Source organism: Schistosoma haematobium, chromosome ZW (assembly GCF_000699445.3).
Source record: "Schistosoma haematobium chromosome ZW, whole genome shotgun sequence".
Classification (NCBI taxonomy): domain Eukaryota; kingdom Metazoa; phylum Platyhelminthes; class Trematoda; order Strigeidida; family Schistosomatidae; genus Schistosoma; species Schistosoma haematobium.
In genome coordinates, this window is record NC_067195.1 from 36,379,246 (window position 1) to 36,403,778 (window position 24,533).

Below are 24,533 nucleotides of genomic sequence, written 5' to 3' on the forward strand. Positions count from 1 at the left end.
GTAAATAAATTTTGTTTAGGATATAGTTGATCAGTTTCGCCTCTCTTGTATAACGTATTTCCGTGATTATTGGATGAGTAGTATTACAACATGCTCTTGAATATGACTGTCTTCTACAACAAACATCAATTAATAGTTTATATAGTTTAATATTATTCTGCTGTTAGGCCATCATGGAGTTACGAATCACATTTGGTTTCAGGATAGTTGTATGAACTGAATTCGAAGACAGGTTTCGGAAAGCAACAGTCGGAATAATGATTTTCTAAATGTTAGGTGAACTCTCTGGACCTACTAATCATCCCGGATACAAGCAATGCTACGATTTTCATATAGTAGATAATTTAAGCTATTATTAATATTACTTACCCGTTGATCCTCTTTTGGCTTCCTCCTCAAGTGTCAATTTCTTCCATCCGTCTCCTACACTAGTCAGCGTTGCACACAGTGGTGGAGTATGTGTAACACGTTGCCTTAACATCTCAGTCGATGCGGATTTACAATCACATCGACTGATTTACCATAATTCCCTAATATCCTGCGTCTAACCTCACTATTACTTATCTGACGGCCACAAAAGATGCGGGCAATATTTCTAAGGCATCTGTGGTCAAATACTAGAAGCTTACGAGTATCTCCTACTCTTAATGGCCACGTTTTGCAGCCGTAAAGTAGAACAGAACGAACTGCCGCTCAGTATACTCGTCCATTAATTGATAGACGGCTATCTCGCCTTCACCATAGGTGATGTAAGTTGGCAAAAGCCAGACGAGCTTTTCAAATCCGTGCTGAGATTTCGCCAGACACCAACCCACTACGGCTGACCAGACTTCCAAGATAAGTAAAGTTGTTGACACCTCCGACTACTTCCTCCCCTATCCTTAGTTCAGGTGTTGACACAGGCCAGTTCTAAAGCAACAACTTGCATTTAGAGGGGGGAACGCATCCCAAAAATTCCGGCATTGTTGCTCAGTGCTACCAGAAGACTCTGCATTTTGTCAGCGTCTTCACCAAACAGGACTATGTCATCTGCATATTCTAAGTCGATAAGTGGACCTCCTGGAAGAAGACCAATTCCTGAAAATTCAGATGACGAGAACGTTATTCCCAGCGGTAGGCCTACGATGAAATTGAACAGGAATGGAGAAGTTGCAAAATCGCACTCCTGAGGTACACATTTCAATGACAGATACTGCCACAGAACCTCTCGGTCTCTAGAGTCAAATGCTGCTTTCAAGTCAAGAAAGACCACCATTGTCGGACGCCGATAAGTATGCCTGTGTTCTAGAACTTGACGAATGGTGAATATGTGGTCGATGCAGCCACGATCACGTCTGAAGCCAGCTTGATTCTCTCGTGTGTGCAGTTCACGAATCTTAGTTAAGCGTCCGATGATTATTGAGGCTAGTATTTTAGGTGCTATATTAGTCAAACTAATCCCTCTATGGTTATCACAGGATGATTTTGATCCATTCTTATATATTGGGACAATCAGTGATTGTGACCAGTCAGGTGGGATTACGTCGAACTCCCAGATTTTAGCTAAAATATTAGTCAACCTAATTGCTAGAATTGGACCACCATCCTTAAAGACCTCTGGAGGCAATCCATCTGCCCTTCCTCGTTTCAGAATAGCTATAGCCTCTTGAACTTCAGCCAGAGTTGGGGGACCTACTTCAATGTTTTATTCACACTGTCTGGGAATGGTAGAGTAGCTGAACTGTTCTCTAAAGTGTTCCGCCCATCTTCCTAAACGTCTGGTCTGAGAACAGATAAGTGTCGTCTTTTTCGAAATACTCTGACTTACATTTGACTTATTAATTCCAGTTTCTTTTATTGGTCTGTAGAGCTGTGTTGTGTTACCTATAGCCGCCGCCTTTTCCATCTCTTTCGCTTTCGTTGCACACTACTGCTCATGGTCGTTCCTTAGACTTTTGCTTAACCTAGATCTGATTTGTTTACGCTCTTCATCGTGTTCAGAACCTGATGGTATGAGTTTACGAGAACCCATCAGTTTAATAGACCTTGAAAAATCCATTGGTTCTTTGTAACCTTGTGGTTTAAATTACTGGTAGATGTCACTACTGTTTCCACAGCTGCTTGTATATCTTTCCAAGCAACATCTGGGTCAGCCTCGTTTTCAGAACTACCTAAGTGTGACCTCAGTTGTTCCTGGAACCTACTTTTGGTTTTCTCGTTACTCATTTCAGTTCTAGTAGGTCTTTTTAATGTGACTTTCTTGCGTCCAGTGAGGCGCAAGCAGATGCGTGCTCGTATTAGGGCATGGTCTGAGTCCAAGCAGGTACTCCAGAATGAGCGACAACCTTCTACCGACCCTCTCCAACGATGAATGATGGCAATATGGTGTATGGGGTCGCCATGTTAGACGATGTATCTTCTTATGCTTAAAATAGTGCTCTCTCCGATGTCTCTGCTTAAATTAGTGATTACTATAGATAAACGATTTTCTGAGGACAGTTGAGGAAGACGATCACCATTATCTGTTCGCTGAGCCGGAGTACTAAAACACGCACCTTAATGCCTTTCTGTTTGGTTTAAACTACCGATCTGGGCATTCAAGTCACCTACTACGAGTACTATATCTGAACGTTTAGCTTTCTGAAGAAGTTCAGAGAGCTTTCTATAAAATTCATCTTTCAGTTCATCCGAGCTACAGTCAGTGGAAGTGTAGGCAGAAACGACAAAAAGGCAACGACGTGTGTCCCTATCCTTCCGAGTTCTTACGGGGCCGTTTAGCCGAACAACACATGAACGACTGTTAACGGGGATCCACTCTAACAGTGGTTGTTCCGCCCTCATGTTTAGTGCTATGCCTACACTTGCTAGTCCACGAGAATCTGCCATCGGGTCGCCAGATAAACGAGGCGCGTATCTCGTTGGCTCCCCGTTCTGGCTAGGTGAGGTAAAGTGAATGATCACACTAGGATCCTGTATGTGTGTTTCAGAGACACAGCATACATCAATGGTACGAGGTTCTAGGGTTTTAGCCAAGGAGGCCTACTGATCGATTTGACATAGGGTGAGTACTCTGAAGGCTCCAATGTGTAGTTTTGAGCGAGGTTTCAGTAGACCTGAGACAGTGTTTTGCGCACTAGAATCGTCGGCTATGGTGACACTTGAGGAGGAAGTTTAGGCTTGAAAGTCGATGTAGGAGGGATGATAGGAATTGAAGAGTGAGGTTGATTATGAATACAGTGGTCTTGAGTGCTGTTAAAGGTATGAGGGCGGTTATCACTTCCCGGTTGCCCACACCGTAGAAGGGTTCTTCTAGAGGTACTTGAGAAGGAAATTGGGCTAGAGTTGGTTTTAGTGATCTGAGAGCGTGACCGCAGTGCCGAAGGGACAACCTGTTGAGACCTTACCGCCGGAGAACGAAATCGGTGGGATGAGACAATTGTAACAAAGAGATAAGTTTCGAAAAGGCGCCATATATATCCGATTTATAATTCCCATACAATCATTAAGACGAAGTGATAAAAAACTTTATTGAATGTAAATATCATTTTTAGGGTGCGTTACACATAATTCGTGTCTCACTAATGTGAACAGGCTGAAAGAAATACTATTTTAGACCAAAATATGCGACAAGAGTGCATGAAGGGTCCATGGTTTTCTTATCCAGGTTACAGCAGAGCTCAAGGATACGAGATCTAGAGGTTAGAAAGAACTAGATTTTAGTCTTCTGGTAAGAAAATCGTATAAAATATTTTTAGTCCGTATCACAAAAATGTTTTCAGGTGGTTTATCAAAAAAGCAGTCACAACACGTGAAAACTGCTGCTATGTGATGCAAAAACAAAGAAATCTTGTCAGCCCACCGACAGTGGACAACTTTATCATAGTTGCTTGCTCCACATTCCTTCGATAAAATTTGAGTTAGTCTCTAATTTTGGTACTTTGAACAAAATACGACACTTTTATTCAACATTTGGCCGAACATGGGTTTTCTGCGCGCCACATTAAGTTTATTTTAGGTTTTCGTGAATATAGTTTCTATTGCAGTTGCAAAATAATGAGTATCAGTTTATCTATGATCGTTCAGATCCCGCAAGGCTATATTAAATTGTGAAATGAAAGTTGACTAAGGAAAATTCCTTTATATCAAAAATATCTTGAAATCTCGGGCGTGAAAATTCACGGTATCCAGCACACATTGTGGTTCTTTTTTAAGAACTATAAAACTGAAGTCAATTAAGAATAGAAACTATTATGGTGTGGTTAAAGGTGCTGAATTAATCACATTGATGTTTAACAGCCAAAAATTGTTTCAGATCATCACGATAATTATGTTTAGTTAGCAGAAGATAAACTTATAGTCTAATATTGCGTTGGTTACACACTGAAGATTATTAAGTCAAACGTCATGGTCTACTGTAATCAGTTGATTGACGAATACAATTACTACATATTAGGGAAGCAAACATTGGTTTCTAAACAAAAAAATCATGATATAACAGAAATATATGAATAAATTAAAAGACAATTAAAGATTAACGAAAACGGTTAAATAAATGCTTTGTGAAGATTACCTTGTTTCTTTACAAGCTACCGATGTGACCGCTTCTTTATACGTTTTAAGAATATGTATACTGTGTTTGCGACTATCAGAATTCAATGCGCTAGTTAAATCTTTTAAGGTGTTTGACAGTAGAATAGGGCAAACTAAAAATGGAGCATCACTGTAAAAAAAAAAGGAATGATACGCAGGGAATATATGTAATTTCAAAATTGTATGAATACGATCACATTTCTGAAAATGTTCTCTTAATAAATAAAGCAAAAAACCTTTAGATGTCTGGATATTGATGTTTGTACTGATCTCAACTAGAACATATAATAATACAGAGACAAATTATTAAGTAAGCGACCAAAACTCAAAAGAAGCTTTCAGTACTACTATAAAGAATCAAATACCGAGAAAATGTTGACTTTTGGATCTATTTTAGGGAATATTATTACATATTTTTATTTTGTATATTAAATAACCTGATTACAATACTTTCATATTCCCCATATTGGTTTTGGACAACGGACTGCGGTTCACCTGAGTGAATGAAATATGATGATAGAAGCTTGCTTCTCATTATATCCTTTTACTTCGGACTAAATACAAGGACAGAACAGGTGCGTGTTGTGGACCAGTAGGTTATTCCTTGTCCGTCGAGGTGTTTCAATTATCCAAACCATAGGACGTTAGTCTGTAGACGAGAAAGATTTATAATCGAGATTCTTGTTGGATAATGTTAGCTGGTTGTCGATTAGGTAGGTAACGTATAAGAAAATCACAACAATTAGTAGTGAAAATTACTTAGTTGCACTAGTGTCTGGATGCATACTATCCACCACTAGATAACCTTAGAAAAAATACATTTAACAGTATACTTACTCAACTTACAGAGTAATAGATGCAACAGTTTGGGTAAATTGATTTTCAGTAAATACTTTTGCCAGGCACCTTAATTTCTTCTCATAAAGCTAAGTTACCATTTACATTTATTTTCGGGATCTGATAATTATGATTACAATTCAACTCACTGACCGTATGGAGTTCGATACTCTGGCTAGTTGGCTTCTATCATGTTCGAACTAGCGACATTACCCGATTGTTTTCGCCATCAATTACGACCCATTAGTTATTACTAAAGTAAGTCCTGAAAAACATCTAAACTACAAGTCCATCTTTAGGTATTAGTACACTCGATATGATATGCGAGTCACTCCGTTTTCTATTCGTAACACCGGTAGTGTCTAGTTATGAATAGTAAATTAGTTCTCATTACATGATTGTTAGACAGCTCATTTTCGGGTACTTGGTAAAATGACTTATGAACTATGAGATGTCACACTACTAGCTACCATCAAACATAAAAAAATATGGCAGTAGATTTGAGTACAGGAAGTATGTCCGCAGCGTTGCCTAGTTGTTTGTCTACGTAATAAAAAACGGCATACTAACGTGTCTTATCAGTACGTATTAAATGTCCTGTCTCATACAACCGATATGATATATATACAAATATATACTGATGATAAAAAAGCAATTCATTTAAAGGATGGAGATGTCTGGAAGAGAGTTCGACAACTAACCTCAGGTAAATACCACTTGAATATGTATTGGAGTATATTGAATATGCGAAATCCACCCACTAATTTAAAGGAGAAGAAATTATTTGCAATAACTCCGATTTCGAATAATAATCAGATAAACGCATGTGAAATAATAACTACATAGTAATAGAACATATTCGACCACTAAAAATATAGAATATTAATCAGTAAATTGGTAGCAACAGAACACGATGGCAATAAGAAACTGATTTAAAACCATACACTCAATGGCATAATTAATTGTGATTGAACTTTGTTCACGCTAAAAGACAGCAGTCATGAGATTTACAATATCGTTGATAACTTATTGATAGAATAACTAATAAAAACAGAGGTGAAATAGCAAAGGCGAGTTGAAGAAAACGTCAAGTTTGAAACATCCCCAATTTACGCATCTATTCCTTCTCTACTAGATATTGGCTGCAATCAGTCAGGAAGTATTTGGCGATAACAACAGAGTTTATTAGGCTAGTTCTTTCCCGTCTTGATTACACCTAACAAGGGAAGATATAAACGACTTAATGAGGATCCAGTGACTTAAAGCTACTTTAAGACTAGAGTAGGACAACAACATCATATAGACCAGTCGAAGATCTCATAAGGTTCTCAGATAAGCGAATTTAAAACATAGATTTTGCGATGGTATATGGGAGAACTGACATTCATTTACCCTAATCTTGAATACGGATAATCGAAAGACGGGGGATATCGTTGGTAAGACTTTTTAGAGTCAGCTACAAATGTTACAAGAAAATAATTTTAATATCACAAATATTTAGATTACTAAGCCGTCAAATTTATACTTAAGTTGGGGAAATACAGATTAATCTGATCTTTGGAAAAACATTAGCCAAAAACATTATCAAACAAAGGGGTAACGCGAGTTGATTATTGAAGTTAGTGATTATATAAAAACCACCTATCTTATTAACACACGACATCAAGCTAAAATGTTGTTTCTTGTATGATATTTTGAGTTTGAAAGCCTTTTAAAATTAATGTCATTTTTTGTGCATACTAATGAGAACTTCAAGTGTCCTCTATTTAAGTCATGACATCCCCATGTCATGACTTCGGGATGACATTTCATTCCATTCATTCAGAAATTCATTTCAGATCAAAGATGTACAGTAATGTCTCTTACAGCGATAGTCTTATTATAAGGTAGTCAACGGAAATGTAATACACAGAATCTAACCACGAATCACGCTGCAAACAATGCTATTGTACATTGATTGCCTTTTAACTACTGTTTTCAAAGGAAGAAAATGCAAGGAAATCCAATTCTAATCTGACAAATTTGCAGAGGCATATGAAGGCACTTAATTCAATAAACGAGATCATTTAGAAAAGGATCGAATTTTCAAAAAAGTTTGAGTTGTTAAGAATAATAACATGAAAATGTCAAGTAGAGAAAACTGGTTAGTTATGAAACCAAAGCTTTGAAAAATAGAACTTTGAGACCTACATTAGACAGAATGTTGCGCTGATATGTGATTTGTTCACAACCAGAAACGGACAAAGCTTTACTCTCAGTCAGATAGATAATTTGATCGTAAGTGGCAAACTGCAAAATATGAGTCCGAAAATCCAATGTAGGGCTATTTAGTACCATTGACTAAATAATTTAAAAAAAAAAGATATAAAACTATTACAAAAAAGGATTTGTAAGAGAAACAAAGAAAAAGACATTAATAAAATCTTACGGCAATAGCTCCTGGACCAAGGTGTTTATAATGTATTTTGACAATGTCTTTTATTATGCGACATAGATAAGGATCACTTTTCCAATTTAATTGAGCAATACCACGTGTAAGCTGTAAATTAGAGATTAGAAATTTGATATAAAACGAAATATTCATTGAATCAGTAAAACTATATACTTACATACTGATGCAGTTAAAATAAAACTGAAGTAACATCAAGAAAAAAGGCTAGGAATATTTGATGGTATAAAAATGAAGTTATTGAAATCGATATTTAGAAGTATGTAAGTAGTTTATTTATAATTACTTCAGGTAGCTGCTCTTGCATGGACTCCATAACATAACATGGGAATATATTGGATTCGTTGAGAGTAGAAAATCTGTTAGAATCCTGTGTTTCGTATAACTGTCGTGGAAGAAAAAAGTGATTCACCAATTTCTCAAAGCTTGATACTGAGCCTTCGGTAGTGACTGGAGAATAAAGTAACATTGAACAGTGACGAATTAACATCCCTGCCACTCGATAACCGCTTCCACATAAATCCTCCGGTTTTAAGAAACTGTTCTGTGTCGTGTGACTCAACCCAAAACCACTTTCCTGTGCAGAACTGGACACAGAGCAACATGTACAAATAAACTCACTTAATCGACCAATATATTCAACAAAAACAGATTTGAATAACATCCGAGCTTGAAATGTCTACAGATAATCAAATGAAAAGGTTAAAAGACAAATACATGTCAGATGGCACATGAAATATTAAACAAAACGCTACTGTATCAAAAGTACATGTAATATTGGAGGAGTCCCACAAATATCCCTCGTCAAAGTCCCTAGAAGCCCGGAGACGTTTAATCCAGTCAGCGTTGAACAGAATCTTCGCAGAAACATCTAGGAAATGCAGAATTATGAGTTACAGTTTTGATTGGATAATAACCCTGACTACAACAACAACTATATTTAATATGGTTCCAGAAACCCGGCCCAAGGTCGTGTGCATTTCTACAAATACCCTCGTTTTTCTGTACATGAAACAACCTTGGGGTGAAGCTTTCACTCGCGATACACACCTCTCTAGTGTTCCAGTTGATGGGTAGAAGTAGTTGGAGATATTGGAACTGGTTAAGGAGACAGCTTAAGCGTATCAGTGGAGAGACTTATTATTACTAAAACATTTTTATTAGTATTGCTACACCTAATTTCACTATGCCTTATCAAATTTTTACAATAGATGGTGACGTGCTAAAACTAACTTACGAGTGAATGCCAAATAATTCCAATCTTTGGATCATGGAAATCGTTATCTAAATTTAGGAATGGGAACGTGCACTTTCACTTACTCATAGAAGAGTATATAAGGAACCAAGTTGGCAAAATGCTATACAAGATTAGCATCTTTCAAGGGTTTATAGTAAAATGATGGTGAATGTTTAAATGAATCTTTAAGTACTCTGAGGGTAGAAAAACAAAAATATTCTTATTTTCGATGACTAAATAAACAAATTTTGTTACAGCGGAAAACATTAATTCCGTGATACTAATGAAGACATTCATTTCAAATTTGTAATAATATTATATGATTTTAACAAACTTTTATATAAACAAGTTGATTAGGACCTAATGATGTTAATTGCCGAGAAACAAAGATTATACAGTGCTTATTACTAGTCTTTGTAGCGGAAGCAACTGAGTGATATGAGTTGTGTCAACAAGACTTCAAGAAAGTAGTTTCTAGCAACATATGCTGAATATGGAGTTTGGTCGTTCAAAAAAACAGATTGACAAACATCCGCACTGCTGAGGAGTCCCACAATAGAACGAAACGGTTATCCAGTGCTTCCAGGTTTTCCATGGTGGTCTAGCTTCAATTGACTCATGATTTTAACCATTGAAACATTTATTTATTTATTATTCATTTAAACACATAAACATTGATACAAGGAGGTACCAAACGGATATGAGCCATATAAATCATTTGATTTTTGTGAGGGCTGGGATACTACCCGAGTGCCCGAACCGAAACAGGTGGCTTTCCCAGACCTTTGACCTAAAGGTCTAATCCACAAGGCAGTGGCGCAACGTGAGGAGATGCAGTCCCATGGAAGTCGGTGACCAACAATTGGTTCATACTCCATTCGTTTCCTAAGGATCCTGGAGCGCATGTACACCATTGGTTTGGAATCAGGGTTTTCCAACTCCCCTAGGTGGATCCTCCGTATCCACCGACCCCGTTAAAGCGCCATACATTCGATTTCCGTCCTCTCAATTTCGTAAACAATACTCCCAATACGAGAAGGTAGTGAGTAGAACTTCCCTGGCAGTGATTGTATGCACATGGACACTTGAGAGCATTTGGAGTGGGAGAGCTGACTCTCCCACTCGCTCGTACCAGGGCATTTCAGGACTGACAAAAATGTATTACTCTATTCACGAAAGAATTTTAATGTTGATTTTCGTAACTCTTCGCGACAGCTAATGATGGGGGAGGGAGGTTAGTGCATATTATTGAAGAGTTAAAAATGAAGTCTTGTTATCTTTCTCTCTATGAACTACAGCTGTCACTGAAAGTCTGAACTAAGTAATAGTGTGCTAACATGCATTGAATTCGGTATTTCGACCATATGATTTATGGGATACATCTGAATAATCCAATGATTCAGACCTTCAGTTAAATTTCAATTATGACAGAACAGCCAAAGTGTGGTTGAATTAGTGGTGATTTCAGTGACTTAGGATTCTTAGGATTTTAAGTCATGTCTTTCCTAAACGTGTAAACTACTAGATTAAAAAGTTAGAAATCAGGATAAAGGTAAATGACTTACAGAGAGTTCATCGAAATAAGCAGCTATATTAATGAAAATGGTCTCAGGATCTAAATTGGAGATTGTTGAAATGGTTATTTGCTTTGGCAGATAAGCACGAATTTCGCTTATAAAAGACGGAAAGACGAAATCATCATGACTTTCTGTCGAAAACGAATTTACAGTCCTAACAAACAAACAATACGTTAGTAAAGCGACGAAGAATAACCAAGCAACTGTAGAAGTTTCCTTTTTACTTGAGCTAAGAATGATAACCAATTCTTTAATTGTACTAGATGTGCCAAAAATTGCTTTCATAATACTAAAATGAAACCTGTATTATTAAAAAAGTGAGGAAGAAAAAAAACATCTGAAGCGAAAAAATATTTACATATGGGCATTCGGAAAAAAACACAACAACAACGGTCTGTCAGGACACTGGGGAATTAAACTATTCACACAACTAGGAATACGTTAAAGAATATATATGACATGGTGTCGTGGCATGAAAGAAAGCTGCAAAGGACTGGCTTCTGTTGGTCCTTCTCGACTCCCTGGTTGGGGTCCGAGAGATGGTGCTACACAGTGGCTAGAGACGTTGTCAGACGTGGCTCAGAATAGAAGCCAGTGGCGATCCTGCTGTAACCTTCTTTTACTTTCTTCATAAAAAAATGGTTGTATCTTCCTTAACTGAAGGATTTTTTCTGATTGTACCTTTCCGTTCCCCCATTATTACTATTATTATTATTACACTACCTTACACCAATCTCTTCCTTATTGTTTTTTAACCTTCCTCACCTTTTTTCTCTTTCCTTCTTTTTAAATTCTCATTGTTTTGTGTGGCGCATATATATTTGGCGCACTCTTGTACCAATATGTATGTGTTCAAATAAAATACGTCAAAGAATTCCATAATTGTCAGTCATAAAGTGTTAAAAACTATTACATGCGTAAAAAGTATTGAGTTTCTTTCAGCTTACTATTAGTCATTTTGGTACATAAGTAAAATACAATAAGCATATGGGTTAAAAAGCTTACGAAAAATCTATAGACGGATTCATTGTGAACAAATCAAATAGGTCAGCGGGATCAAGAAGATAGATGGTCGATTTACTAGAAGAAAGGAAATTTATTGAAAAACCAATTAATAAGCAGTTCTTGGTGAACAAAAAATATCATATACACAAGCTTATTTCTTATGTAATATCTGTCCATTTTTCCATGGATTAAGTTAAATCACTAGATGTTTATCATTTCACAGATACCTTATTCTATTAACAGTAGGAATATAATGTATTGCATAAAAACATATTTGGAGAAAGGAATTGTTATATCTAGAAGGTTGTTCTTGATATACCGCGTATAACGTGAGCACTAGAACGTCAGAACCCTTCCAAGTAGCAATGAGAAGACAGAAGACTAATGAAAGGAATATTATTCTCAGACAGTGTCAATTATAGTATAAAATTCCCAGGTATTTATAGTTTTCAGTAAGAACGAAATCATCATTACAGTCCTCCAATCCGCATACACGGGGTTATTAGCATTGTCCAATCAGGAAGCTACACGTAGGAATTCTAAAATATCCTCCCAAAAGGTGATTGGATGGAATATCTTCGGCTCCTTCTGAGCCTCCTACAGCTTCCTCGAGTTCACCCGTGGTCCGTCGTCACAGGAATGGAAGCGTAACTTATGTTTCCCCTTGTAGAGTACAATTGAATTTGAGATAACATTTAGTAAATATTTTTTCGATTTCTGACTGATGTATCGCACAGGAAAGCATTATGGGGAGTGAAACTAGTGACGTGACCTAGTCAATGGAAGTGAACAGAATATCGAGTATTTTTTAACTTCTACTCTACCAGACGTGTAATGTTAAGCCAATAAAATTAGGATGTTATTTTCTTCTATATCATAAAAGTATCTTATGTAAAATATCGTACGGCCGATGACCAATCTCGACCTGGTTAGTTATAAATGTCAGAAAATTAGAGTAAATCCACTAATCAATGAGACTACATTTGTGCGGATAGAGTAATAATTAGTTTTACATATTATTTACGCAGAACGAATAAACCACAATTAGTGTAGACAAGGCAAACAATCTTATTACCTGGGACGTATCCAGGATACAAACAGTAGTTATGTAGGTAAAAAAGACTGAGTTATTGTCAGATAAGTAGAGCATAGTAATGACTAATAACTCAAATTTTTTCAAGAGTGCGAAACAGAGGGAAATGAAAAATAACGAAAACACTAAACATAAGTGGTATGGTTTTTAGGCAGCAATTCATCAGGAAAGTCGAACTAAGAGTTAACTTTAGAAGCACTAATCCAATAATGCTAACAATGAATAAATTAAAAAATCAAATTTTTCTGTAGAAAGTTAAAATCACAAATACAGACGAAAATAGGTAAGAAATAGTTTCTTACTGTTCGCTCCAGTATGAAAAACAGATATTGGATAAACGAATAAAATATAGTGCAATTTTGGATAGGATCGATAATAGATTCACGGGTATAGGAGCACATTTGGTATTCTGTCTAGAAATAGCCTTTTTAAACGCAGGATAAACAGAACTCCAAAAGAAGCCTGAAGAAAGAAAACAAAAAATCATCTAATCTAGTTACAGAATGTGTTTTAACCAATGATGAAATGTGGTATTTGTATATCGAATGCTTTATAAACAATTAAGCCCTTTGTTTGGACAGTACAGTCATACATGCCTACGGTCTTTACCAGTGTTGATCTATTTATAGCTACAATACATTTTGGACAGATCTGAGATTTCTGTTGAGGTAACATATGAATGTAGAATAACCACATTTTTCATTGGTCGCATAGTTTCTAGTAAATGGAACTAAGAAATTATTACATACAAGCATACATCTGACCGACAAAAAATTAACTACTTCAGAATACTAAATTTAAACAAGTTATTAAAAAAGTAAAATGCCTCTGACTTTTTAAAAAGGGGTTTAAACAAACGGAGAACTTATTCTCATTTACTGGGTACATATTAGTGCTAGAATTTGAGTTACACTCTAAGTAAGGCGGCAAGAAATATTACCTGGTTTTCTAAACTGTGATAGGTGGAGCGCTGCACGAATTAGTGACTGGTAGTAGAACACCTTAACTACTGGACCACCACTCTACTCAAACGAGATAGCTGTAGTCAAGTTCGGCTACTTGGTTCCAATATATTTTTATCTACAATTTGAGTTTACAGACTTTTCCTAAATTCTATCACAGCAATAATAGTTAGTATCTGAGGCGCATTTTGTCCGACTTTAAATTGGTCTTTCTGAACGCCACATACTTTGACTGGATTGGTGGATATGGAGGATCTACCTAGATGATTGGGAAAACCCTGGTCCTAATAAATGATGAACAAAGGCTCCTGAGCGTCAAAGGAATGAGTGGCGTATGAACCGATATCGGTCATTGACTATAATGGGACCGAATCTCTCGATAGTGCTCTACTGTCTTTTAGGTTTTTGGTCTTCGATTGAAAGCTTGAAGAATGGCTCCCTAAAAAAACCGCTTACTTAGATGAGAGTATCCGGGGTGCACCTCAGGCCACACACAGACTTTCCTATGTTGCCACATTCATTTACGTTTTATATTGTATCAGCTATTGGTTCCTCTTGATTCCCATTTTGTGTATTTTTTATAACTTACAGAAGCTCGTGTATGGTCGAAGTCTTGTCCTGTTTAAACGTTCTCGACTCACTAAGTGATTGATTGGATGGAATTTCTTCGGCTTTCTGAGCTTCTTACAGCTTCCTCGAGCTCACCCGTGGACCGTCCTCACATTTACACTATAAAGCACCAATTGCATTATCGCGTCTGTGTCCGAACACACGATGCCGAACCTCTGCATTACTAACATGGTGTTGCCACTGGATGTCAGCAATCCTTCGGAGACAACGATGATCGAACACAGAGAGTCGTCTAACGTCCTCAACTCGGAGAGGCCAGGTTTCACAAGCATAGAGCAAAACTGCTCTCACCGACGCGTTGTAGATCCGACCTTTTACAGCCAGACTAACATCACGAAGGCGCCAAAGATGGCCCAGATTGGCATAAGCCGCTCCGGTTTTCACTATTCGTGCATAGATCTCATCACTCACACCCTCACCAGCACCTATGCAGCTACCCAGATACACGAACTTTTCGGCTACTTCTATCTGCTCACCATCCAGGGTGAGTACAGGATTGGAATCCTGCCAGTCTTGTAGAAGTACTTTGCACTTCGAAGGTGCAAAGCACATACCATACCTACGGACACTGATTGCCAACTGATTAAGTGCGGATTGCATGCCTTGGGCATTATCGCACAGTAAGACAATATCGTCCGCATACGCAAGGTCGAGAAGTCTTTCTCCGGGCAACAGATCCACATCGCTATTACTTACATTCATCAGAGCTGTTTCCAGAATGTCATCGACGGCAAAGTTGGAGAGGAATGGTGCGATTGGGCAACCCTGGCTAACCCCACTGCTCGAATGGAACAATGGAGAGAGGTGGTTGTATGCCCTCACTCTGCCTGAGGTGTTTGTATATAAGGCTTTCAGGATGTTAATAAACTTCTCAGGCACAACCTTCTTCAATAGACAATCCCAGAGAACAGTCCTGTCCAACAAATCGAAGGCAATCCTGATGTCAAGAAACACTACGATTGTTGGCCTTTGATAAGTATGGCGGTGTTCTAACATTTGGCGGAGGGTGAAGATATGATCAATACATCCTCGACCAGAACGAAACCCAGCCTGCTCCTCACCAGTCAATCATTCTCGGCTTTTGAACAACCTACGAAGTATGACGGAAGCCAATAGCTTGGACGCAATCGGAATTAGACTTATCCCCCGATAGTTGTTACAGGAACGACGTGAACCCTTTTTAAAGATAGGGACAACTATCGACTCATTCCATGACGTTGGTACACTCTCTAGTTCCCAAACCTTTGTATACAACGTCGTCAGTTCCTTAGTCAAAAAGTCACCACCATCTTTAAAAAGAGTCGGAGGTAAGTCATCTGGGTCAGGTGATTTGTAACGCTTCAAGAGTTGGAGTTCCTTGCGGACTTCCTCCTCGTTTGGTGGATCAGTCGTCACCGGCCATGGAGGGCAGGACAGTCTGACCGATGTTGCCAGAGCAGCAGGCCAGTTGAACTGCCCTTCGAAAAATTCTGCCCATCGTCCAAGACGTCGATGGATGTTAGTGATTGGCATCCAATCATCCTCACAGATGGTTTCGCTCACACCAGACTTCTTGCTGCCAGTGGCTCGGATGAGTTGGGAGAGCTTCCGGTAGTTACCAGATGCAGCTGCTGCTTCCAGCTCATTAGCACGCTCCGACCACCAGGCTTCTCGGTCCTTACGCAAGCTTTGCCCAATATCCTTACGTAACATCCTTCGCTTATGGTCAAACTCACGGTTACCCGGAGTAGACCGACGGGCTTCAATGAGTTGTAAGGAACCTGCAGAAACCCAGTGCTTATAAGCGGGACGTTTCGCAAACCCACTACTGACTATACCCACCATTTTCATGGCGTCATGCAATTGCAACCAATGCTCATCTATACTTTTCGGTGGAGTGGTAGCTAGCCTACAAGCTAGCTCGGTTCGATACTTACTAGCAACAGAAGTCGCAACTAGCTTGCTATTATCAGTCCGTTGATGGCGGTCACTTCGTTGACCACTGAAAAGTAAGGTGAGATTGGCACAGACGAAAGCATGGTCAGAGTCCAGATAGGTACTCCAAAAGGAGCGGCAGTCTTGTACACAACCACGCCAGCGGTAGCTGATCGCGATGTGATCAATCTGAGTCCAGGCTTGAGATGCAGAAGGCGGACGCCAGGTGGCACATCGGCGATGACTGTGCCGGAAGTTAGTGCTAGCCAGAAACAGGTTGTAGTCTGTGCAAAGTTGCAGTAGACGGTCCCCGTTATCTGTTCTGCGACCAACAAGTCCCCATCGGCCACCTAAACGGTTCTCTTCTGTGCCTAGACGCCCGACCTGAGCATCCAGGTCTCCGGCTAGTACTACAATATCTGTCGAACGTACTTTCTGGAGTAGAACAGTTAAATGGTGGTAGAATTCTTCCTCGATTGCATCCGGGCTGCAATCTGTCGGAGCATAGGCGGAGATGACGAAAAGACATCGTTTCTCACGCCGATTTCTTCTCACTTTGATGGAACTTTCTAATCTAACAGCACATAACCGACTGTTAATGGGGACCCAATCGATTAGTGCTGTCTCAGCTCTAGCGCTTAGTGCGACACCAACGCCAGCAAGACCAAACGAAGATGCCACAGGGCCCCCGGATAAGCGCACGTAAAACAAGCCTTTCGAAGCGACAGATGGAGAGCGCATTTGTAGTACTTCGCCAGAGTCTTGAATACGGGTCTCAGATAGACAGCAAACATCGATATTAAGACTTTCTAAAGACATAGCCAGCCCTATCTGTTGTCCGTCCTGCATAAGTGTGCGAACGTTGAAGGCAGCCAGTTTGAATGGTGCACGTGGTTTCAGAAAGACTGCTTCAGTACTCATATTCGGTGGTAACATACAATTTTCAACCGGACAGTGACTCGAGAACGTTTAGATAGAATCGAATTTTCACCAAAGACGAGCTGCTGTATAAGTCAAAAAAATAAGTATAGACAGAGTAGGAATAAAATAGGGTGAATAATGTCGTAGTAAATAATAATAATAATAATAACAATAATAATAGTAATAATAATAATAGTATTAATAATGACAATAATTGTAATGATAATAATTTGAATCAATTGATTGTTTTTCGAAGCGAGAAAAGTAGTTTCCATAGACGTAGAGAGTTCATCATTGGTATGTGGGCTGTGATACTACCCGGGTGTCCAAACCGAAGCAGGTGGTTATCTTAGGGGGCCACTCCCAGAGCCCTTGGCCTAAAGGTCTAACTCATAAGGCAGTGGAGCATCGTAAGGAGATGCAATCCCATGGTAGTCGATGACCAACGATTGGTTCATACGCCCTTTGTTCCCTCAGGATACTGGAGCCCATGTGCACCATTGGTTTGTGATCCGGTTAAAGCGCCGGACATTCGCTTTTGGTCCTCTCATTTTCGTAAACAACACCCCCGCCACGAGAAGGCAATGAGTAGGACTTCCCTGGCAGAGGCTGTATACGCGCAGCTGTGTGAGTATTTCGAGAGGGAGAGCGGACTCTCGGCCGTACCAGGGCAGCAACGTTTACCTAATCTGACAAATTATAAGTTTGATGATGAACGTAGATACCTGCGTAAAGAAACTTTACGAAATCCGCGTACCAGCCGAAAAACTTGATGGTTAGAGTATACGATTAAGTTGGAAATAGCTGTTGAAAGCTATTTTAACTCATCTGAGTCACTGGTATTAAGAAATGTGACATGAATGAAGCAATCTGTGAGGTTGATCGAACGCAAAATTAGTAGCATCCAATACATATTAGACGAAGGGAAGATTTTTTGGAGGAGCAGATCGACTGGCCTATTGCTGCAACAACATCGACCAGTGTTACTTAACCTACACAGCCGGAGACGACTGATACAACTACCTGAAGAGTTGGAAGCCCGCAAGGAACTCCAACTTCCCCTCAACTGTTCCATTCAAGCAGTAAGTTTATGTAGGGTTGCCCAATCTCACCATTTCTCTTCCAATTACCAATCGATGACATTCTGGAAACATTCCTGATAGTAAATAGTAACAGTGTGGACCAGTTAACTTCTAAACTGTACAATGATACTCAAGCTATACAAATCGCACTTAATCAGTTGGGAATGACATGTACTCTGAACTCACCTTTAAGTGCAAAGTACTTCTACAAGATAGACAGGAGCCTATGTCTGAGCTTACTCTTAGGAGTGAGATGATAGATGTAGCTGGAGAATTCGTGTATCTAGGTGGAGGGGTAAAGGTTGAGATCAGTTTACATAGACTGAAAGCCAGTGTGGCTTATGCCAATCTGGTTCATCTTGAGTGTCGTTGTGATGTTAACCTGGTTGCAAATGTTGGGTCTGCAACACATCAGTGAGAGCAGTTTTATACAGTGCTTGTGAAACCTGGTCTATAAGGGTTGAGGATGCTAGGCGACTCTGTTTGGATATTTTTGATTCCAAATGATTACTGAAATTCAGTGGCAACACCGCATTTGTAATATGGAGGTTCGGAAATGTATGTTCGGGCATAATGTCACCATTTTGAAATACCGAATTCGGAGGCTTGAACATGTCTATGAGTGTCACCCAGACAAATCTCATATCGTGTATTAAATGCCGACGATCGGACTGGCTGTAAAAAAGCGGAGTAGTGGTCAGCATATGAAGCTGGACCAGGTTATAAAAAAAACTGTATATGACTGGCATCTGTAGATCAATGGCGACTCCATAGTTTGGGTTTGAGAGATAATACAACTCAGTAATTCGAGACTATCAGACATGGCTCAGAACAGGAACCAATGACGATAAAATGTAATTTTATTTCGCACATGTTATAAAATGCAGAGGTACTTCTTTAACAGAAGGGTTTTTTATGGCTGTATTTTTTTTTAACTGAAAGGCTTCTCCCATCAAACAGTACTGCAGTTCACTTATTTTTATTCGTTTGTCTCCCTTTTCACAATCTCACTTCTTATTGCGTGACGCATATTTATTTTCTTATATATATATATATATATATATATATATATATATATATACCAGTGTTTGCGTTTGAATAAAACAAGTCTTGAAGACAGGAAGATATAAACCGAGTTGAAAACCTTCAATAAATACGTAATAATTTAAAAAGCCGAAATGATTTCGGATAACTTAAACACTTGATTTTAGTTCGATCTATATAGTTGATACTCTTCAAAAGACAGTATTTGCATATGAGAACTTTTGTTAGCATCTCATTGTGACTTAAAGCTGTACTAGTCATAGTTCTCCTGTTTGATGAAAAAGTGACTGTTTTACTGACTGTTAGGGATGCAGAGGAATATACCAATAATTATCATGTTAAGTTCAATGGTGTCCTAGGGCTTTAAATGAACATTTCCTACTGGTCGATATTTGTTCACTTGTTAAATATTGTACAAAATTTTGTTTACTATTTTATGGTACGATGTGGTATGCTTGATTGGTATATAAGCAAAGTGTGTTTGAAATATAACGATTCATATCTCAGAGGTTGTGACTTGTGTTCTGGACTCAACTGGCTGGGCTAGACAGGGAAGCAGGACCAATCAGAACTGTAGGCCGTTCGTGCGTGTTTTACGTGTCACTGATTCGATCTATAATACACTGCTCTCTAATCTTTTCAGTAACGTACACGACAATTGGCACGGGGTAAAAATCGACCCAAGTTTAAAGTCACAACACTGACTCAATCAGTCATGGAAATTATTAGATGAAATATTTACTTACATTTATCATAGAGAACAATACACATGGCTCTTAAAAAAGGTGATGAATTTATAGTTCAATACCCAGTTGACAAAAAATACAGAACAAAAATCTTATCCTTAATAGAAGTAAATATTGATCGGCAAAAAATTTGTCTGAAGGGTTCTAAAGGTTGATAAGAATATATGTAGACATCTCAAATATAAATAAACACCCTGTGTTATTTGAGAAACTCCAAGTTGGTAACACAGTTATATGACGAAAAAAGCGACACTAGGATTAAAACTGTCTGCATCATTTGGAGAGTCGTGTAACTGCAATGAAACAATACCAATAAGGAGAAAAAAAGACTTACTAAACAATTCTAAGTTTGATACAGAGTATTCTAACGAACTATGAGAAAAAAGAAAAGGGATTGAAGTAATGCTGACGGCTGAGTACACAAAACAAAATCAATAAATTAATTCATAATGCTTTTCACACGAGGTCACTATGAATTTAAACAATTTACGATGTTTTTATCAGAGCATTAAACGTCGAAGTCTGGAAAATGAAGAGAATAATTAAAACTAAAACAACAGTCACTATTCTAGATGTTTCCAACCGTTCGTGCTACCTTGACATAGTGGTTAGGCTCACATATCGTGATGAAATAATCGGACTATACTGACTGGAAAAATCGTTCCTCAAGGTCCTACAATGACTGACAGGTCGATTGAAGAGCGGTACGACTAGAAGCAGCAAACCCAAGGTCCGAGGGTGAATTCGTACTACTAACTGTGCAAACGTGTGACGGCACTAAAGAGTTTTCCTCAGACAACCAGCATAACAACGATGCTACCTTTCCACAATGGAAGGGTGAAGCTAGAAAAGGTTGACCCTAAAACTGCACAACTCAACTTATCCCACGGAATCATTCTCCGGCGGTAAGGTCTCAACAGGTTGTCCCTTCGGCACTGCGGTCACGCTCTCAGATCACTAAAACCAACTCTAGCCCAATTTCCTTCTCAAGTACCTCTAGAAGAACCCTTCTACGGTGTGGGCAACCGGGAAGTGATAACCGCCCTCATACCTTTAACAGCACTCAAGACCACTGTATTCATAATCAACCTCACTCTTCAATTCCTATCATCCCTCCTACATCGACTTTCAAGCCTAAACTTCCTCCTCAAGTGTCACCATAGCCGACGATTCTAGTGCGCAAAACACTGTCTCAGGTCTACTGAAACCTCGCTCAAAACTACACATTGGAGCCTTCAGAGTACTCACTCTATGTCAAATCGATCAGTAGGCCTCCTTGGCTAAAACCCTAGAACCTCGTACCATTGATGTATGCTGTGTCTCTGAAACACACATACAGGATCCTAGTGTGATCATTCACTTTACCTCACCTAGCCAGAACGGGGAGCCAACGAGATACGCGCCTCGTTTATCTGGCGACCCGATGGCAGATTCTCGTGGACTAGCAAGTGTAGGCATAGCACTAAACATGAGGGCGGAACAACCACTGTTAGAGTGGATCCCCGTTAACAGTCGTTCATGTGTTGTTCGGCTAAACGGCCCCGTAAGAACTCGGAAGGATAGGGACACACGTCGTTGCCTTTTTGTCGTTTCTGCCTACACTTCCACTGACTGTAGCTCGGATGAACTGAAAGATGAATTTTATAGAAAGCTCTCTGAACTTCTTCAGAAAGCTAAACGTTCAGATATAGTACTCGTAGTAGGTGACTTGAATGCCCAGATCGGTAGTTTAAACCAAACAGAAAGGCATTAAGGTGCGTGTTTTAGTACTCCGGCTCAGCGAACAGATAATGGTGATCGTCTTCCTCAACTGTCCTCAGAAAATCGTTTATCTATAGTAATCACTAATTTAAGCAGAGACATCGGAGAGAGCACTATTTTAAGCATAAGAAGATACATCGTCTAACATGGCGACCCCATACACCATATTGCCATCATTCATCGTTGGAGAGGGTCGGTAGAAGGTTGTCGCTCATTCTGGAGTACCTGCTTGGACTCAGACCATGCCCTAATACGAGCACGCATCTGCTTGCGCCTCACTGGACGCAAGAAAGTCACATTAAAAGACCTACTAGAACTGAAATGAGTAACGAGAAAACCAAAAGTAGGTTCCAGGAACAACTGAGGTCACACTTAGGTAGTTCTGAAAACGAGGCTGACCCAGATGTTGCTTGGAAAGATATACAAGCAGCTGTGGAAACAGTAGTGACATCTACCAGTAATTTAAACCACAAGGTTACAAAGAACCAATGGATTTTTCAAGGTCTATTAAACTGATGGGTTCTCGTAAACTCATACCATCAGGTTCTGAACACGATGAAGAGCGTAAACAAATCAGATCTAGGTTAAGCAAAAGTCTAAGGAACGACCATGAGCAGTAGTGTGCAACGAAAGCGAAAGAGATGGAAAAGGCGGCGGCTATAGGTAACACAACACAGCTCTACAGACCAATAAAAGAAACTGGAATTAATAAGTCAAATGTAAGTCAGAGTATTTCGAAAAAGACGACACTTATCTGTTCTCAGACCAGACGTTTAGGAAGATGGGCGGAACACTTTAGAGAACAGTTCAGCTACTCTACCATTCCCAGACAGTGTGAATAAAACATTGAAGTAGGTCCCCCAACTCTGGCTGAAGTTCAAGAGGCTATAGCTATTCTGAAACGAGGAAGGGCAGATGGATTGCCTCCAGAGGTCTTTAAGGATGGTGGTCCAATTCTAGCAATTAGGTTGACTAATATTTTAGCTAAAATCTGGGAGTTCGACGTAATCCCACCTGACTGGTCACAATCACTGATTGTCCCAATATATAAGAATGGATCAAAATCATCCTGTGATAACCATAGAGGGATTAGTTTGACTAATATAGCACCTAAAATACTAGCCTCAATAATCATCGGACGCTTAACTAAGATTCGTGAACTGCACACACGAGAGAATCAAGCTGGCTTCAGACGTGATCGTGGCTGCATCGACCACATATTCACCATTCGTCAAGTTCTAGAACACAGGCATACTTATCGGCGTCCGACAATGGTGGTCTTTCTTGACTTGAAAGCAGCATTTGACTCTAGAGACCGAGAGGTTCTGTGGCAGTATCTGTCATTGAAATGTGTACCTCAGGAGTGCGATTTTGCAACTTCTCCATTCCTGTTCAATTTCATCGTAGGCCTACCGCTGGGAATAACGTTCTCGTCATCTGAATTTTCAGGAATTGGTCTTCTTCCAGGAGGTCCACTTATCGACTTAGAATATGCAGATGACATAGTCCTGTTTGGTGAAGACGCTGACAAAATGCAGAGTCTTCTGGTAGCACTGAGCAACAATGCCGGAATTTTTGGGATGCGTTCCCCCCTCTAAATGCAAGTTGTTGCTTTAGAACTGGCCTGTGTCAACACCTGAACTAAGGATAGGGGAGGAAGTAGTCGGAGGTGTCAACAACTTTACTTATCTTGGAAGTCTGGTCAGCCGTAGTGGGTTGGTGTCTGGCGAAATCTCAGCACGGATTTGAAAAGCTCGTCTGGCTTTTGCCAACTTACATCACCTATGGTGAAGGCGAGATAGCCGTCTATCAATTAATGGACGAGTATACTGAGCGGCAGTTCGTTCTGTTCTACTTTACGGCTGCAAAACGTGGCCATTAAGAGTAGAAGATACTCGTAAGCTTCTAGTATTTGACCACAGATGCCTTAGAAATATTGCCCGCATCTTTTGTGGCCGTCAGATAAGTAATAGTGAGGTTAGACGCAGGGTATTAGGGAATTATGGTAAATCAGTCGATGTGATTGTGAATCGTCATCGACTGAGATGGTTGGGCCACTTGTTGCGTATGCCTGAACACCGATTACCGCGACGCACAATCCTGGCCTGTGTTGGCGATAGTCCTCATCATTCAGCAACAGAAGTTTCTGACGAATTTTATTATCGAGATTCTCTTTTATCAGAAAATAAGTCAGATGCATGAAATGATGATCAGAAACCTAATACGAATATGATAGATGCTGATTACCGTAGTGATCTATTATTCACAAATGAAAGTGATGACAATGTTTCAGAAGATTCAAACTTTGATGACTTCGAAATAAATGGGGTTTATCCTCACTATCTGTTCGATTTTAACGGAATCTATGTTCACTATGTTTTAAATACAGTCAAATTAATTGTAACTTGGGTATATGAGAACGCAACATTATTTCGCGGGGTAGGATGAACTCGGAAAATTTAAAATCCGGATATCAATTCCGGATCTTCAAAAAAGGAGGTGCTTGGATATTCAGGAAAATATCCCAAGAATTATTTTATTAAGTTTAATGCTATTCTTGGACTTGACATGGTATCATTTTCCTATTGGTCAATATTTATTTCACGTGTCAAATGTTATTTTCTATTTTATGGTACGATGTGGTATGCTTGATTGGTATATAAGCAAAGTGTGTTTGAAATATAACGATTCATATCTCAGAGGCTG

At 39.2% G+C, this 24,533-nt stretch overlaps 1 protein-coding gene across 2 annotated transcripts in view; it reads right to left on the minus strand.

The window, feature by feature from the left end:
• Positions 1-891: 891 nt before the first annotated feature.
• Positions 892-24,533, minus strand: part of MS3_00003433 (uncharacterized protein) — a 34,845-nt gene continuing 11,203 nt past the window's right edge. Inside the window, exons 4-13 of one of the 2 annotated variants that reach the window (XM_051211232.1) lie at positions 20,401-20,438; positions 13,070-13,229; positions 11,675-11,749; positions 10,658-10,970; positions 8,142-8,534; positions 7,835-7,945; positions 7,597-7,746; positions 6,108-6,272; positions 4,550-4,699; positions 3,493-3,671 (exon numbers count right to left, since the gene is read on the minus strand). In XM_051211232.1, the coding sequence (XP_051071269.1) occupies positions 6,219-6,272; positions 7,597-7,746; positions 7,835-7,945; positions 8,142-8,534; positions 10,658-10,970; positions 11,675-11,749; positions 13,070-13,229; positions 20,401-20,438 (1,294 nt within the window). In that variant the 3' untranslated portion in view covers positions 3,493-3,671; positions 4,550-4,699; positions 6,108-6,218. Of the gene's footprint in view, positions 3,672-4,549; positions 7,777-7,834; positions 7,946-8,141; positions 10,971-11,674; positions 11,750-13,069; positions 13,230-20,400; positions 20,439-24,533 lie in introns of both variants that reach the window. The other variant, XM_051211231.1, reaches the window with a different exon arrangement.